The following is a 19,037-nucleotide window of genomic DNA, read 5'->3' as shown; positions in this document are numbered from 1 at the left end:
GTCAGTGGGTGCTCCTCTCCTCGACAGCTTGGGGCAGTGCGCCAACCTAGATCACATCAACATTCTCTACAGCATCTACCCGTTGGCGATCTCAAAATGGTATCAAAACGGTGCTTTAGTGCTACTTGAGGAGTGCCAGACAGGTACTTCAATCATTTCACTTACCTACCTAAAAAATAAAAAAAGCTCTAGAACCAGACCAGCCAACACTTCTATAAAATCGATCGCTTAGTCCGAAGATCCACATGATCCAATGATAATGGAGATAATAATGGTTCGTATGTAAATTATTATCCAATGAAAATTTGTTAGTTTACACTGTCCAGGTTTAGAAGCTTACATTACGCTCCTCTAGGTTAGTTTAGGTAACAGTAGTCAGCCGTCCCTTTGACAATGTAGAGGGAGCCACTTAGGTCTAAATACCCATTTTGATACCACTTGCTTGGGCGCAAGTCTCTCCTCTCTCCCGATGTGGTGTCGCACTGATAAACAATGAAGTTGTGGATGTTGGCAAATTCCAAGTCAGTGAGACATCCAAAGAAGAAAGAGTTTAGATAGTGAAGTCACTATTCTCACGACAGTCAGTTCTACGTAAGCGGAGTGACCCGGATTTATATCCGGCCAAGGACTTGGACTCCGCATCTCCGCATCCCTATCCCCCTCGTTTCCGCAGCTATGACTGATACCATACCATGCCATGCAAAAGTGCCCGGTGGTGATGTCAACCACTGTACTAATGGAAGATCGGTCTTGGTTGATCAAGGGTCTAGTTCTGTGTTTACAAGTTTTACCACAGATCTGTTTAATTACCTCACAAGTGGGCTCAGTGGTCCATCTAGTATTGGCCTGCACATTGAAGACCGACCTGATCGAGAGCTTGCTTGGGAGTTAAAGGGTGCCCACATAGAGGACAAAGTGGATCTATTTAAGATCAGGTTTCTACCCTAAGAGCTCGTTAGAATAATCTGGAACAGATGATGGTTGCTGCGAGGCCTTTTTGCCTTGTTCATCCACGTCCAAATAGTGGATAATAGGGTACTGTTAATATAGTAAGAAATGGAGATTACCATCATCATTCGGCACTACAGCTCTGTGCGGGCTTCGGCCTGCTGTTGTTGACTTTGAGTTTCCTCATAACATCTTCTAGTTTGGCAATCCATCTCGGTATTGGTCTGCCTTTTGCTTTCGTTGCAAATGTTTTATCGTCAATTATTTTTCGTTGAGCTCGCTTGTGGTCCATACTCATGATATGACCTGGTCATCTTACTCTTTGAGCTTTGATGAACCATGCAACATTTTCCCCTCGAATAAGTTGGTCCAGTTCATGGTCCCATCTAATAAGAGATGGAGATAGCGACGCTCAATTTGAAGAATGCCGTGAGAGATTACTTACTTAAATTTAGCTGTAAATCATTGGTGCGGCATCAAATTGAACAGTTACCGAGAGTAGATTGAATCTGAACAGACTGAGAGGAGCGATTTGAAATGGTACCTTAAATCTTCACATCATCAGCATGCAAAAGAAATTTAGAGTAAGCAAAGCATGTCGATTTGTTATTGATAAAAATAAAAATAAATATTTGTCATTTATTTTCAGAATTTATATTTTTACAACGCCACTGTCTGCACTACCTTATAGCAACTTGCACCTAACTAAAAAAGTATACAAATGTAAATGGCATCCACAAATATATAAAATTTGTGAACGAAGTGTAGCCAGAGGTGACCAATTTGGGTTCCAAATAGCACTTGGCTGTCATAGGCAGTGGGTTACTTAGTGAGAAAGTTGGTGGTGTGATGCGTTGCATAAGTAAGTCAGCTGTGTTCAAATGGACTTAAAAAATGTTAAAATACAAAAACAAGACACAAAATAATAATAATAAAATAAAAGCAGCAAATAGTGCAGCTTTCATCTAAGATAACTGCAGCTTATAAAGCTGGAAATAGGGGGGAACTAACAAAAGTTCGGAACGAAAAAAAAAAAAAATTGGCGCGTACACTTCTGTTAGGTGTTTGGCCAAGGTCGATGGTATACCTCATTTTTATAAAAAAATTTAAAGTATTATTAGTTTTATTGTAGTCTTGCAATACTCCATTTAAAACTTCAGAAAAATCCGTTAGAGTGGAGACGAGAAAACGTAAAGTAATTGGTTCAATGTCTGTAGAAATTCCGCCAGCGACGCAGCTGGAAATTCGTTACTAAAAACTTTACAGCATTCGACGACAAGTCTGTAAAAATTGTCAATGAGTTCCTATGCAGGAAATGGAAAGATGGAGACTTCATCTTCTAAGACTATTTGTAAGTGGTACCAAAGATTCCAGACTGGACAGGCCTCGAAAAGGACAGTGAAAATCGTCGACCGACGAGATAAAAGTGGCCCTGATGAAGTGAAAAATGAACGGAGATCCTCAAATGATATAGGAAATCATGTGTATGTAGTGAATCGAGCTTAAATGTCATGGCAATAACGCAAATATTGCACAATGATTTCTAACACACAAAGAAATTTGCTCGATGAGTACCACGAATTTTTAATGAAAGTAAAAAAGTGTAAATTTTGTTCAATACTTTTTAAGAAAATTCGAAAGTGCGGAGTCTAGTAACTTTAATATGATCGTAGCAGGTGGCGAAGCTTGGTTTTTTAAGTATGACGCTGAAACCAAACAGCAACCCATGATTTGGAGTCCGAAAAGCCAAATCCACCTGTGAAAGCCAGGCAGAAAAAGTCAGTAACAAATGTGATGATCTCGGTTTACTTCATCAGAGCAAAAAATGTTGCCGCCATTCTAAAAAATTTTTTTCAGACAGTAACTGCCAAATGGTATACTGAAAATTTCTTACCAAAAGTGTTCAAAAATTTACTTAAAAATAGGAAAAAAACGAGGAACTGCGCCGCTACTTTTTACGCCACGCAAATGGGCCAACTCACACCGCTGAGATGAAAAAAAGGATTTCATTGCGAGATTCGTTCATTCGTTTAGAAATTCATTCTCCGTATCTAGCGCCGGGGGATTTCTGGGGATTTCCAAAAATTAAAAAAGTCGAGAGGAAAAGTCTTTCGTAGCAATGAAGAGATAATAAATGCGGTTAATGCTGAACTTGTCTTCTTTAAATCTTTAAATCTTCTTAAAATGCCTAAGCACTTAAAGCGATCATCGTCTACTGCGTCGAGTGGTATGATCACTAAAATAATCCTTTCTCTTTCTGGAGAGACACTATTCCCGGGACTACTTTCTGCATTACTTCGGGAGGGCCCCAGAAAGGCGTCCATGAAGTGTTCCAATTCTATTCACCTACGTCTGGGTCCATCGTATTTGTAGCCAGCTTTCATGCTATAGGCTCATCTTCTTGTCTCTCTATCTGTGCGGTTTCGCTTTGTTGGACCGTGTCGAGGTCTATCTTTTTTTCCGTAGCACGTCCTCTGTGTATCTCTTTACCGCGTTCCAGCTGTGCTCGCGATCGAGCATTTTACTGAGTATGTCGCTAATCTGCTTCCTCAGAGCATTTGCTTCCTCGAGCCATCTTTCACAACTAAAAAACGTGTGTTCAGCGTCTCGCTTGGCGCTTTGCAGCATATGCTCTTGGGACGGACCACTTACCTTGCCCATGCAAGTTTACCTTGCCTAGGCACCTCCGGAAGTATCCGTGGCTCGAGAAAAACTAAGTTAAGACGTAATTCACTTCACCGCAGTTCATATGGTCCGATCTGCCTATTGATGGAATGAGTTTCGTCTTCCATCTGCCACTCGGTTCAGTGTCCCATCGACTTTGCCGCCGCAGAATGGTATGGCATCTCCGCTCTGTGACATTAGGGATGACATGTTTCTTCTTAGAGTCCCACGCATCCATTCGTTGCCGCGCCATTAGGTCGACCGGTATCTCCACACTGATCACAAAGACTGCAGCGCCAGAGACAGTGCCGTAGGTTGAAGTAACTCTGAGCGCCGCTGTTCGTTGCACAGCCTCCGGTGCTTTGCGCTTGGCTTTGCAGTTTAGCACAATTTCCCATACTTCGCTACCGTACAGGGGAATTGAGTGTGTGGCCGCCATGGTTAGCCTTCTTTTGCTCTGTGTTGGCCCACTAATGTCTGCCATTCATCTACTTAGCATTGCCGTGACTTTTGTTGATTTGGTACCGGCATGCCATATCTGGGCCCAGAAAGTTTGCATTCAAATTGAATACATATGTCTTTCACTACTTTTTCGGTCACTAGGGACGTGTCGCTTATTTGCATGCTGTCGCCGAATAGCATGTGACCTCGTCTCACTAAGTACTTATGCCACAGGACAGATGGTCACGGTGTTTCTTACTGAAGTCTATGCCATCTTGAACGTGGCGTACTGGCTAATTGAGGAGCAGCAGTATTGGAATTTGTAGTGGCAGTCAAGCTGCACTGAAAGCCCTTGCTAACCCACGCTGCTCTTCGAAGTTAGTCGGTGAATGTAAGACAAAACTGTACAGAGTTGCAAAACACAACAAAGTTAGTCTTATTTGGTTGCCTGGACATTGTGGTATTGCAGGCAACGAGTTAGCTGATAAGTTGGCAAATGAAAGCTCTGCAAGTATGCCACTAGACCCTGAACCCTTTCTAGATGTCGATTCCGCATCGATTCAACTATGGATTGAGGACTTCAAGAGGTCTACCCATAGAGGACGTTGGTCTGCGTTGAACTCGTGCAGAGTAGCCAAGTGCTTTGTGAAAGAGCCAAACAGGAAAATAGCGACCTTTCTCCTAAAACTAAGCAGAAAGGACCTGAAAGTACTGGTGGGTGTAATCACAGGCACAGCGTCTGTGGTCAGCATTTGGTTACCATGGGGGTCGTAGACAGCCCGATATGCCTATCCTGTCGTGAGAATGACGACACTGCAGAGCATTTTCTATGTAGCTGTCCTGCATTTTCCAGAATCAGACTTAGAATATTGGGTTGCGATATAAGTTCATATTCTTCTTCTTCCGGATCTCTTAAGATTCATCAATGATTCCAAGAGATTTGTGGAAGAGTGACTTCAAACTAATTGATCCGTCTTACCACCCACATTTTATCTTTCCTATCTCTATTCTTTCTACTGAAATCTATCCGGGTGTAATACAATGGCCTCCTGACTGAGTGCTTGGACTTGTCCAATCCCCCACAAATCTTATCTAATCTAATACCTCGTCTGATCAGGATAACTTCGGTCTTATGTTTGGCGAGTTCTAGGTCATGACCCTCAATCCATATTTTCGTCCTTATCAAAATTATAAAATTTTAATTAAAATTATAAATAAAAATTATAAATAATCTAAATTATAAAATTATGAAAAATGTATCCATTTTCAATTCAATTTACCGAACTTTTGTTAGTCACCCCATATAGTCGTGCACAGCGCAACAAAACGATAGCATGCCAAAATGTTTGTCAGGTTTGACTATATTTTTATTTTATGTTTTGAATATTCATTTTTATTGCATAAAAGAACGGTTCATTGCCTAACGAAAACCATTTAAATCCATAGTTCATGTTTTATAACACCGGCCCTTCAAAGTTAACCACCCTTTAGATAAGGAACTATTTGCATTTGGTGGTCTTTGGAGGTGTGCCGCCGAAGCCACAGCGGCCATTTGGCCAATATTTTATTACATATGTAATTGAGCCATACCAGTATTATCATAATAAAGAAAAATAACAATAATTTCTTAAAAAAATTGTATTTTATCAAAATCAACACCGGCCATTGAAAGTTAACCACCCTTTACAAAAATTAGGAATTAGGAAATTTACTTATAGTCTGGGTTTCTAGAAAAAAAATGTATACGCAGTTTTATAACTTATTAAATTTAACTGAAATAAAGCGCAAGTTTTAAGATGCTAGAAAATCCCGTAGACTTTTAATAATTTTTTTTTCACTGCTTCACTGCTTGTTGCGCATTTTCGCCATATAAAAAATAATGTCGTGCCTCCAAACTGATCGATATGTTGACGTGCTTTTATTTGACAATGTTATTAATTTGTTATTTATTTTCAACTACCTTTTGTACGCCGAGCTACTACAAAGGTGCAGCATGCAGACTTTCCTGTATCCTGCTTCTCTTTCACATCCAATTAGGCTCACCAATTCCACAACTTATTTACTAACCCAATTTCAAGTGATGTACTGAGCAAATGAATTTACCAAAGCGTTTAGTACTTGTTGCCATTCAGATTTTTCGGATTTTTCTCTCTACCGGACTAAGGGATTGAAGCCAACTCGCAGTGACCTGTGTGCATCTGTGTATGTGTGTGTGTGTGAGTTTTTGTGACTTTACTTAGTGCCAGAGCAGATGTTAGCTTGTTGCTGCAATGACACGCAACGCAACTAAGAAACACAATTCTTGCAACTAACTACTTTTTTTGCCATACGAGTACGACTTACCTACTCACCAACAGTAATTCATCCTTTCCTAACAGAACTTTTCAAAATTTTTCTTTTTTTTAAATTGGTTTGAGTTAAAATGGAAGTGATTTCATTTGCCAACACTTGAAGTCAACTTGGCCACATGTGTGCGTGTGTGTGTGTGAGTGTATGCGTTTGGGTATGTAAGTGGGTAATAGCTTCAGGTTTTGTATGCGTAATGGAATAGTTGTTGCATGTAGAGAAATAGTAATGCACCTGCTACAGTTATAGCAAGAATTACGTACAAAAAATACTGTAGTAGCTATTTGTTATTGTAGCCAACAGGTGCTGAGGCGTAATTGAAAAATCCAAGAATTGTTGTGCACTGCAAGACTGCAGAAGGTGGCCGGCGAGGTAGTAGCTGCAGATGAAAATGTTTAGCCAGAGCTTGAGAAGCAATTGCTATTGCAGCCTCTGTTAGTCTGGTATGTTTGTCTGCTCTTTTCTCACCGGCTACCATTCAAGTACTCCTTGAACGCTTATGCAGTTTGATTTTCTTTAAAAAAAAAAAACGAAAAGAAAATCGCACATCTTTTCAGTGCAAATCACTCCCACCACAATCACCGTTGTTCACCACTTAATGTACATTTAATGTAGTAAAATCGAATTCGTGTTGAAAATGTCGATTTGAGTGCTTTATGGCGATTGCATTTCAATACGCCACAAAGTATGCTGCGCTCTTCATTATGCGCACTCGTTCAATCTTCAATACAATGTTGCACTTGTGGCAACAAAGTTGTTTGTTTGTGCATTTGGTGCACCTTTGCTGATTAATGTGGCGAGTTTTTGTTGGTAGTGATTTCTGTTGAAAATTTTCACGATATTCTTGTTGTAGATGATGGCGAGAAGTATGCGATACTAGAAGTCGTTAAGTTTTTACCGAAAGGGTGGAGGCATTGATAAATGGTGAGTAGGTCGATTTTTAGCTGTTCGATTTTGGTTAAGTAAGCTTGGCCTTTCATTTTGGTATTTATGATAATTTATATTCAACTTGTTGTTGTTGTTGTTGAAGTGGTTGAGTATTTCCACTGAAATAATCCTAATTAGTGAGCGGCACCCTTTTACTACCGCCGTCCTTGTATAATGATGTTTTTTTTTTTGTTTTTTTGTTCTAAAATAATCCATTTAGTGAGGTCCAAGTATAGCAGCAAATCCTTTATCTCGATGTCTGAGATCTCATTAATTTGCTGCAGGAACGGCTTACCAAAGGAGCGGAGTCGTGCCCTAGCTAGCCCTCGACTTTCACATAAGTAGTGGAAAAGACGTTCCTTCGCACCTTCGCACCTTCCGCTTGACAGCTCCTGCAGATAGGATTGAAGGGTAGATTGAGTCTAGCTGCATGATCCCCTACTTCCCAATAGCCTGTAAGGGTTGCAGTGATGCGTGAGTTGTTTCGCCGGGAGCGAATTTGTTGTAATACTTGTAGTTAGTTGCTTCCATTTTCTAAAGTATGATAGTGTGAAGCAATGGATGCTTTTAGTGTGTTCAGTGGGATGTAGACTGCCACCGCCTCTGCTATTTCTAGTGTCGAGCCTTTTCTTGCTAGCTCATCCGCTATCTCATTACTCCGTATGTTCCTGTGACCGGGAACCCATATCAGAGTGATTTCAAGCCAACGACTAAGCATTTCCAGCTCCTCTTTACGCTGTAAGACTATATATTCAACTTACTCGAATGATGTTTTTAAGAGTTTTGCTTTTAAAGGCGCAGATACCTGTAAAATTTCGAAAATTCTTTTTTATTCATAAAATGTTAATATAGTTATTTAATAATATGTAAAAAAAATGTTTGAATGTAAATTTAAGTATTTCTTATTTTATAGATCGTCAACTGTGACGACTCTATTCTTTGCGTTCGAGCGCTGGGAGTGTAAAATGATAGGAAAATTCGCCCCAAAATTCATAGTTTTTTGAAGCATTTTATTTCGAGAATTTTTTTCATTTGTGTTTAATTCATATAGACATTTACGACATTAATAAGCAAAAAAAATTTGGATTTTTTGTATTCAGGTCACTGACGCCGATGCTACAATGCCCGCCGATTGCGAAGCCCCGCTGCGACCTTCCTGGAAGAATTGAGTGTACATCCGCCATTTTAAATGATTAAAATAAAAAATAAAAATTTATATTAATTTAATATAGAAATAAACTGTATAGACTAAGAGCCCGCGACGCCCAGACCTTCGTTAAATTATAAAAGTTGGAAATTTTTCTATATACGTCTCCTATACAGGTATAAGCAAACCCAGATTATTAAACCTGGGTCGCGGTGGCTTTGGCAGGTAACAGGTAGTAAAGGTGAGTAAAATTTAGTCTCAAATTTGTAATAGTATAAAGCTTAGTTTTTATACATTTCAACTTACAATCATATCAGAAACTGCCTCGTCCATTGGCGGACACTTAGGGCGGTAACAACCCCTCCCCAGACACCCTAACATTCTAATTATTTATAAATCTACTTTCGTCATAGTATAAAATCTAATTTTTATATATTTTATTCAGAGATCTATAAAAATAATGTTTTCACAATCCCACTCCAGGCGTGAGCGCGATGAATATACATATATGTACGTTGGCGCGAGTGAAATAGGGCGATCTGTTCTCTAAATTTATCAAGAAAATTCATTATATACATTTATAACAGATAAAAAAAGTAAATTTTTAAAGGAGAACGCAGAAAAATTTTCATATTAACAAATTATTAAATCAACAATACAATAATGCGATTTTTATTGAGTCAAGTGGAGATCTACGAAAGTTGTAAATATCAATCGAAAATTTTTTCTAGTATTGTGCAGAAAAAAATACGAAAAATCGACAGCTGATGGTAAAATTCTAGAAGTTTAAAGTTAAGAAGATAAATTTGTATGCATGTTAGTTTTACTGTAAGGAGAGAGAATAATTTAGATCGTGATCGAACCAATCGAAAAAGATTTCAATTATATTTATATTTATAGCCATTACAATACAAAGTAAAAATATAATGTGTCAAACATTATTATTAAATCAAAAAAAATATTTAATCAACTTCATCGTCCTCGTCGGTATCTCGATTATCTTCATCACCGCTACTCCATTCTGCGGATTTGTCCTCATGAATGTCATCGTCTTCATCAGCTTCTGTAATAATTAAAGCAAGTTAGAATAATTATGAATGGTTGATAATTTCTTCATAAACAGTGAACATTATAACATACCTGACAAAGTTTGTAGAGAATCACTGACATAAGTAGGTAGCTGATCTCCTTCAAACCATTTAAAATGGTATTGATCATTTTCCAGTACCCAGCCATTATTTTCAGGTTTATGTGAAGTAGGTTTTCTTAAGTGAGCATTGTTCCAAATCGTACAAATATAATTAGCTCGTAAAAAATGCTGTAGTAGCTCATTTTCACAAGGTGGTAAACTGCTAGCATCAAAGTTTCTCAATTTTTTTCGATTGAAAGCCTCATTAATGTCGGAAACTTTGTATGAGTCTATAAACATCTGAACTCGAGCAGAATTGACATCAATTGCATTCCGAACATTATATACACTGTGAAAACGAAGTTCATTTCAACGGAATTATCTTGATAAATTTTTTCCAATGACTCTTTATACAGTTCATGTAAATATATTAAAAAATAACATCGTCCCTTTTTAATAATACCTTCTTCGATAATGCTGCCAATTTCGTCAAAAACTTGTCTGTGATACTCTCGATTGTAATGCCAATGACTTTTACTAGATGATTTTTTTTAGACGACACATCATTGTTAAAATGAACTCGACAATCAGTATGATAATATATTTTTGGAGCAGAGTAATTATTCAATGTAGTTGAAAACTCGTTATATTCTTCTAAACCTTCAATGTTAGAAAAAATACTACTTTTAAATTGGTTTGTTTCAGCTGCATGAAGTGGAAGCATTTTTGAGCGCACTTTCTTCTTCTGTTTATTACAAAATATACAAACAATCGGAGAGTCATTACTACTGACAACATTTTCGGGTTGAGTATTTACGTCCTCAATTACATTGTTTACTTCAGTAACATCTGGTGTACTAATGTCACCATTTTTTTGATAACTTGTCGATTGTAAGACCTCTGATTCACTAGCTAAAGTCGATTGTGAAATTGTTGAAGGTTCTGTATGTTGAGGCGATAAATGAGATTGTTCTGTGGAGGTTGAAGGCTGGAGCTTTATCAATTCAGAATATAAATTTTTTTCTGATGATGTTGGAGATTTTGTTGCGAGTTCGGTAGTGAACTCAGGTACTATCGGTGTATCTGGAGATAAATTGTCTACACTAATCGACTCTTTGTTTACTCTTTTTTTTCTTTTTTAAATCTGCAGGCTCCGAATTGTAGTACTGTTTATTAACGCCTGTGAATGTTTTATGGCATTCCCGGTGATAACCTCCATCTGTATATTCATCAGGCAAAATAACATTCGCATATTTAAGGTTGTGTTTTTTTCTGACTTTCAAAACAGTTCGGCACTTCTTTAATGTCTCTTCAGAAAGCAATATTAATTTCCCCTCACTTTTCTTACAAATAAAACAACTTAATTTGTTTTTTTCCGGTTCCTCCGTTTCCATGACAACACTTTATCACAACTATACCACTTATTTTATAATAAATTTTGCAAATAAATTATTAAACGCTTGCTGTACGTATAACAGTTCACACTACAATAATATACAATACGGAGTATTATACAGAGTATAAGACAGCTGATGCGCAGAAAAAGATCGCCGTAGACCAATTGCGCTATTTCACTCGCACCAACGTACATATATATTCATCGCGCTCACGCCTGGAGTGGACTTCATTATATCTGGGAAGATAGGGGAACCATCGAAACTGTCTGGGGATTGTGAAAACATTATTTTTATAGATCTCTGAATAAAATATATAAAAATTAGATTTTATACTATGACGAAAGTAGATTTATAAATAATTAGAATGTTAGGGTGTCTGGGGAGGGGTTGTTACCGCCCTAAGTGTCCGCCAATGGACGAGGCAGTTTCTGATATGATTGTAAGTTGAAATGTATAAAAACTAAGCTTTATACTATTACAAATTTGAGACTCAATTTTACTCACCTTTACTACCTGTTACCTGCCAAAGCCACCGCGACCCAGGTTTAATAATCTGGGTTTGCTTATACCTGTATAGGAGACGTATATAGAAAAATTTCCAACTTTTATAATTTAACGAAGGTCTGGGCGTCGCGGGCTCTCACTCTAGTATGCCAATTTTAAAGAAAATATATTGACTTCTTCATTTTAAATAGTTTTAATAAAAATCAGGGAAAATATGGCCGTTTACAGGTATCTGTCCCCTTAAGTGGCTTAAGCTAAATTGTTTGAAGCGTAACTTTTGTTTGCCAGTAAGGTATTTTTTTAAGGTAAGTAACTGCCAAAAAAAAAACAAATTAAGCCATAAAAATCAGGCTGCTGAAACGGCCATTAGATGGCATCAGCGCTTAAACGGATTTTTTCCCTGCAAAGAATTAATTTCCACGCGCGTAGTAAAGAAAAATACACACTACCACCTCTTTTGACCGTCTAGAATTTAATCTGTTTTTATGTAAAAAAACTGGTGATCGGTATCGCTTGCCCATAAAAGGCAATGCTTAATGTGTCTAACACTAATAAATTTGTAAAGGCCCTCGCTTCATTTGAAATGGTGTTTTTCGGGTGCTTCCTTAAAGCGTGTACAAAGAAAAAGAAAATAGATTTTTTATTTTTGTTCCCAGTATTTTATTTTCGAATCCGTTGTAAAAAAATAAAAAAAATTTGTTTGCTCATACGAGGTTCATTCAAAATGTTGTCAGTCTTCAAAAATGGTCATCACATGGACAATGGATATAGATATAAAGGTTGGTTAAGTTTCAAGGGCCGGTGTTGTTTTTGAATAAAGTACAATTTTTTTGAGAAATGATTGTCATTTCTCTTTGTTATGATAATATTGGTATAGCTCAATTACTTATGGAACAAAATTCGGCCAAATAATTGCCGCGGCCTCGGCGGCACACCTCCACCCGATAGTCCAAATTTTCGATGACGCTGAGGCATAATTGAGGTTCTGTGCCGTTATTGTGCCGTTATTGTGCCGAATTATCTCATCCTCTAGCTCTTGAATTGTTGCTGGCATAATGACGTACACCTTTTCTTTCAAATAACCCCAAAGAAAGAAGTCCAACGGTGTCAAATCACATGATCTTGGCAGCCAATTGACATCGCAAATGAAATGCAGAAAAAACTTGTCGTTTAGGTGTGGTTTACATTCAACATCGGCGCTTAAAATTTAACCACCCTTTAGAATAAAATTTAAACGACGTACAATTAATTTCGTTATCCTTTAAGTCCAAAAAAGGATAAAAAACTGGGTTTCATGTTTGAACGTCCGCCATTTTGTAACATTTGTTTTTAAAGTTCGACATTCATACTGAACAAGAATATTTTAGTCTCTTTGATTTTAGACACTTGTGAGTCCCGAAATCCGTGTCGACAGCAACACACCGTTTTTTTTGTTTATTAAAAAATGGATCACAAAATAAAGTACTCAAAACAAAAATAAAAATTTTTTTTTCGTTTCCGTTTTACATGCTTTTCATGCTTTATTTCACATAAAAAACACCATTTCAAATGTGAGGAGTGCCTAAAATCAATAGCAGTTTTTCGTTGCAACTTCAAAGAGAGGATGTATTCTATAATAAAGCAATTTCTATACCAAATAAAAAATAAGTGACAACACCATTAAAGAAAATTTCTTTTGATTGAAAATTTTCCATCAAAATTTTTTTTTTAATATAAATTTTAATTTTATTTACTATTATCGCCTTAACTGACAGGTGGCATCGCCGTACACAAATATTTTAAAAGTGAAACAATTGCTCATTCCCTGGGTACCCTTATTCAAACCACTAAATATATTTGAAAATTTGTTTAAATTTTTCCTTTACAATTAGATGGCAACACCATTTAAAACTATTATTGGATTAAAGTGTAAAGTTAGCTTATATTGCATGTAAATGTTTTTCCCAAGCAAAATTTTTCTGTACTCAATTTCTTCCCTTCTTAAAAATAGATAGTTTGTCAAGGTATACAAAAATAAATAGGTGGCAGCTCCAGCTAAAAATATTTTTTCTATTATGTCTTGTTTAAACTCCTTCTGCTAAATATCTACATATATATCACTGGTCAGTTGAAATATGTGATCAATTGCAACTTTAAAATAAAGTTCAGGTGGCAACGTCATACACAAATATTCTAAAATTAAAACTTTGTTCATTCCCTGAGTACCCATAGTAGAACCACTAAATACTTTTTGAATTTTTTTTCAATTTTCACTTTCCAATTAGATGGCAACACCGTTTAAAAATACTATTGGATTCAAACTACCTTTACCCTTACTTTGCATATCCATGTTTTGTACAATCAATATTTTTTGCTGATCAATTTCTTAACTTCTAAAAAATAGGTGGCATCTCCAGCTAAAAATATTATTTCTATTATATCTTGCTTAAAATCCCTTCTTCAGATATCTATATCTTAATATTCAGCTGAAATGTGTGAGAAATTGCAAATGTAAATAAAATTCAGGTGGCAACGCCATGCATAAATATTTTAATATTAAAACTTTGTTCATTCCCTGGGTACCCATAGTACAACCGCTAAATATTTTTTAAAATTTTTTCAATTTTCACTTTACAATTGGATGGCAACACCGTTTAAAAATAATATTGGATTCAAACTACCTTTACCCTTGCTTTGCATTTCCATTGTTTTACAATCAATATATAATATTTTTCTGATAAATTTCTTAACTTCTGAAAATAGGTGGCATCATAAAGTTGAAAATATTTTTCCTCTAAAGCTTGTTTCTAATCTTTTCATTAGACATCTAGGTCTTAATATTCAGCTGAAATGTGTGAGAAATTGCAATGTGTAAATAAAATTCAGGTGGCAACCCTAGAAAATAAGCTTCGGTTCAAATGTTGGCCAAATTACAACTTTGAAATGCAATTCAAGTGGGAACTCTATCAAAAAATTGTTGTTGGAATACATTTTTCTTAAGAACACTTAACCGACACCCATGCGCTAATATTAACTTATGATTATTTTTTAATAAATACATTTTTTTAATACAAACAGGTGACGACACCTTGCTGAAATGAGTGTCACACAAGAACCATCTACCTTCGCTGGGCTGTACAACAATGCAAAGAATCATTAAATCAGAGCAGTATCAGAGTGATATATTTTTGTAATTGAAGTTTGATTAAACTCTTTTTGATTTATATCTATGCCTCAATATTCAGCTGAAGTTTGTGATACTTTGAAATTTTGCAACAAAATTCAGGTGACAACGCATTAGACAAATTTTTTTTTGGAATATATCTTTTTCTTAAGTGTTAGAAAATATTGCACTTTGGCCCAATTTTTAATAAATATTCTTTAAATTCAATATAAACAGGTGGCAACACTAATATAAACAGGTGGCAACCCACAGGTTTTCCACTGTTAAAAAAAGTTAAAATCGGGGCTGTCATTTTGAGTGATTTCAGGATTTTTTTTGCTAGCGGCCTAGCCAAGCGGCAATTGGGGCCCTAGGCTCTATTATGGCTCTATTCGAAACTGGTCAGGGAATGCCTGGTCTTTCTCTCGATTGCATCAGAATTCTTCGATATAAAGATAATTTTGGTACCTGGTCACAGTGACATTACTGGAAACTGCGAAGCCGACGAGTTGGCCAGTCAAGGGACCTGTGAGGCGGTGTGCCCGCGAAAGGAGAGGATCGGGATCCCCTTGACAACCTGCGCTCTACTCCTGGAAAGATGGGCTTTGCAGCAACTCAGCGAGCGCTGGGTAAGTACACGAACGTGTAGTGTCGCGAAGTCCTTCTGGCCACGTTTGGATAGGAGGCGTTCGAGGGATATTCTGAGAATGACAAAATCTCATCTCTCAAATTTCGTGGGCATCCTCACGGGGCACTGCCCGCGGGGTACGCATGCCGTGAGACTTGGAATCACTTCGAGTCCTTTTTGCGTCAGCTGTATGGAGGATGAGGTGAAATCATCTCAGCACCTGCTCCTTAGTTGCCCAGCTCTCACGGGACTAAGATTTAAGCATCTTGGTTCTCACTTCTTTTCTGCGTCTGTTGATATAGTAGGTCTTGATAACAAAAATTTTCTGAACTTCATCAGCAGCATAAAGAGGCTGACACAACCGAAGATTAGTCCCCGTTCATAGTCCACAAAGACTCAGCCCTCTCCACCACCTTTCCCTTTCGTCCTTTTCCTTCACCTCTTTTTCCCCTCTTACAATGGTATCACAAAGGATGAACCAAACTTCTTTCGTCAAAGTGGGCCACTCTCTGGGTAACCATCACTACCTAGCCTAGAGCATTTTTTCCATGTAACGAATGCTGTGTGGTCTTTTGCGCCATATTTAGAGCCAAACCGTTTGTGAATTAACGAAGGTCAACTTATGAATGAATAAACCAGTAATCCTGATCGACATTCGTCCTTGAATAAATATGGGCCAAAAACAACTGGAGAGTAAAAATAATGAGCTTTTATTTTGAACAAAACTTAATAAAACTTCACTAATCAAATTTCCATTAGTTGCAATAACTATGAGGATGCTTATATGATTTCACTTTCAACTATGCCCCATACCTAGTAGTTCAGTGGATTAAGGTCTGGAAAATGAGGCGGCCATAAGTTCGGTGTTATGTGGTCATGGAAATCTGCAGCCATACCGTCTTGTGCCGCCATTGCTTTGTGTGTAGAAGCAGAGCCTTGCTGAAAGATGAGTGGGCTGTCACTGCGTACACTATCAATCTAGGGTTTCACTACTGCCTCTAGGAACTCCATATATGCAGCAGAGTTCAGTTGAAATCCTTGAGTAAAGAAGGACATAAACTGTGTTCTGCGCATAATGTCAGAACGCGCCTCGTGTTTTTGGTGTGTTGCAACAGATTCTACATCCCCGCCTGCTGCTTCCAATTCATAGTGCGAAATGTGCCAATTGTGCCGCGAATTGTAGCGCAGAGGCCGAGATTTTCCGAAAAGTGACAGCTAGAGCAATACTTCATAGGGAACGTTCATTCTTTCTTAGGTACTTGACCGATATTTTCAACCAACTTGTGGTGTGCGTAGTGAACTTTTGCTGTATATGGAACGATTTGTATACCTACACTGGACGGCAGATGGTTTTTCATGAGACGTTTTTTTTATGGAAAGATATCCAATCGGAGGTTTAACATTGCTTGCCGATGAGCGACGGATATTGGGAAGAACTTTAGCTATAATCTCTTGTTTCATTTCCAACTGGATGACGGGACCATCACTATTGCCGGTAATAAAAGAGCCAGTTTTCCTGTACGACCCTTTGGTTAGATGTGTTCGAGCCTAAGAACAGCGATGGTTCTCTTCCACGTATTTCACATGGCAATTGCCGGTTTTCAACTCTTTGTATGGAGGTCTGAAAAATGAAATTTTGTTAATAGAAAGCGTTAATTTATTCAGTCAAATCCATATAAATGCAATTTTCATTGCAAAATATTGAAAATAAAGCGAGTGACAATAAATCTACGAAAACATCTCGAGAAAAAGTGTTTTTGTGGTGTACATACAACGTTACTCGTAACAAAATGATCTGAAATAAAAGAAAAATCAAAGTTAAATCTTAAAAGAGATGTTTCTTGTGGTGTTCTTGGGAGGATTTTTTTAGATTTGTTTGTTTTTTGTAGCGCTTGGAAGCCAGAAATTCGATTTATGCTAAAAAATTAGCTAATTTATTATAAAAAGGTTAAAAATTATTACAAGAAAAAAACATGGAGGCTGTTGGTGCTGCCAGCGAATTGTTTGAGGAAGTTCTGAGCCAAATTTCAAAGCGATTGGTTGAGTATTATGAAAAGCTGCCCTGGAGCAATGTACGCTAAAATACTTATAAACTCGGCAAATAAAAATAAATAAAAAAACTGAAAAACATTAAATTTAAATATCTTACCCAAGTTTACGGGCAACAGCCTCATTCGTAATTTTTCGTTAGCTTGAAATTTTAAATTTAACATAGTAACCGCAAATTTTGCATATAATCCACAAATAAGTGACATGCGCAATAGGGAACAGGGAAAATGCAACGCTGCTGCTGTTATTAACCGCCTGGTGGTGACTTGAGTCAGGTGCAGCAATGACCCGAAGTACCGAATATGGTAATATATAAAAAACATTAAAAATTATTTATAATGTTAAAGGGAATTTGTAGAAAAATTAATTAAATAAATAAAAATAAATAATTGGCGCGTTCACCCTTTTTGGGTGTTTGACCAAGCTTGGCCGACAGTTTGAAGTCGACTACGAATGGCAGGTGGTTTCTCATGATGAGCTTTTTCGTGGCAGAGGTTTGCCATTGGTTGCCCAGGGCAAAAAAAAATTTTCTGTCACTTTGGTGCTTTATGCACGGAGACTCGAACCTGGGCACTTGTGAATGGTAGTCACGCACCAAGCCATTCGGCTACGGCGGCCTAATAAATATTTTTATTTACTCTTGCCCAAAAAATTTAAATTTTTGATAACTTGGGTTTAAAATTTGGGTTTTAAATTTTAAAAAATAAAATTTTTGATAATTTGGGTAAAAAATTTGGGTTATAAATTTTAAAAATTTTAATTTTTGATAATTCGGGCTTAAAATTTGGGTTTTAAATTTTAAAAGTTAAAATTTTTGATAATTTGGGTAAAAAATTTGGGTTTTAAATTTAAAAAATTTAAATTTTTGATAATTCGGGTTTAAAATTTGGGTTTTAAATTTTAAAAGTTTAAATTTTTGATAATTTGGGTAAAAAATTTGGGTTTTAAATTTTAAAAATTTAAATTTTTGATAATTCGGGATTAAAATTTTGGTTTTAAATTAAAATTTTTGATAATTTGGGTTAAAAATTTGGGTTTTAAATTTTAAAAATTAAAATTTTTAATAATTTGGGTTAAAAATTTGGGTTTTAAATTTTAAAAATTAAAATTTTTGATAATTTGGGTAAAAAATTTGGGTTTTAAATTTTAAAATTTTGATAATTTGGGTTAAAAATTCTGGTTTTAAATTTTCAAAATTTAAATTTTTGGTAATTTGGGTTAAAAATTTGGGGTTTAAATTTTAAAAATTAAAATTTTTGATAATTTGGGTAAAAAATTTGGGGTTTAAATTTAAAAATTTTAAATTTTTAATAATTAAATTTTTTTAAAATTTTAATTTTTTGGGCCAGCGTAAATAAAAATATTTATTCGGCCACCGTATCCAAATGGGCTGGTGCGTGGCTATCATTTAAAATTTAAAATCCAAATTTAAAAATTTAAATTTTTTGACGCGAGTAAAAAATTTTGGACTCCCTATCCACGACATATTTTTAGTATTTAAAAATTTTTTTAATATAATTTTTCTATGTTTAATTTACTTTTTTAAAGTTGATCTATAGAAAATATGTGAATTGCAACCCATTGTGGTAGACCGAAAAATTGGCATAAAAATACAAATATGCGTAGGTATAAGAAATTTGAACTGCGAAGCAGCAGTACCTAAAATTTGCAGCGTATGCAAATGAATTTTATACGCTCCTCGTATATCCACAACT

The 19,037-nt window shown here is 36.4% G+C and overlaps 1 protein-coding gene across 1 annotated transcript; it reads right to left on the bottom strand.

Annotated features, from left to right (window-relative positions):
* Nucleotides 1-9,378: 9,378 nt before the first annotated feature.
* Nucleotides 9,379-9,937, bottom strand: LOC129246058 (uncharacterized). The gene is made up of 2 exons (XM_054884578.1): nt 9,614-9,937; nt 9,379-9,536 (listed from the first exon to the last, which is right to left on the bottom strand). Exons 1-2 carry the CDS (start codon nt 9,900-9,902, stop codon nt 9,436-9,438), a joined length of 390 nt encoding a protein of 129 aa, XP_054740553.1. The 5' UTR covers nt 9,903-9,937; the 3' UTR covers nt 9,379-9,435.
* Nucleotides 9,938-19,037: the final 9,100 nt, after the last annotated feature.

This window comes from Anastrepha obliqua, chromosome 4, assembly GCF_027943255.1.
Source record: "Anastrepha obliqua isolate idAnaObli1 chromosome 4, idAnaObli1_1.0, whole genome shotgun sequence".
Taxonomy (NCBI): Eukaryota; Metazoa; Arthropoda; class Insecta; order Diptera; family Tephritidae; genus Anastrepha; species Anastrepha obliqua.
Note: the sequence above shows the minus strand (reverse complement) of the source record. Positions and strands in the feature narration are given on the sequence as shown.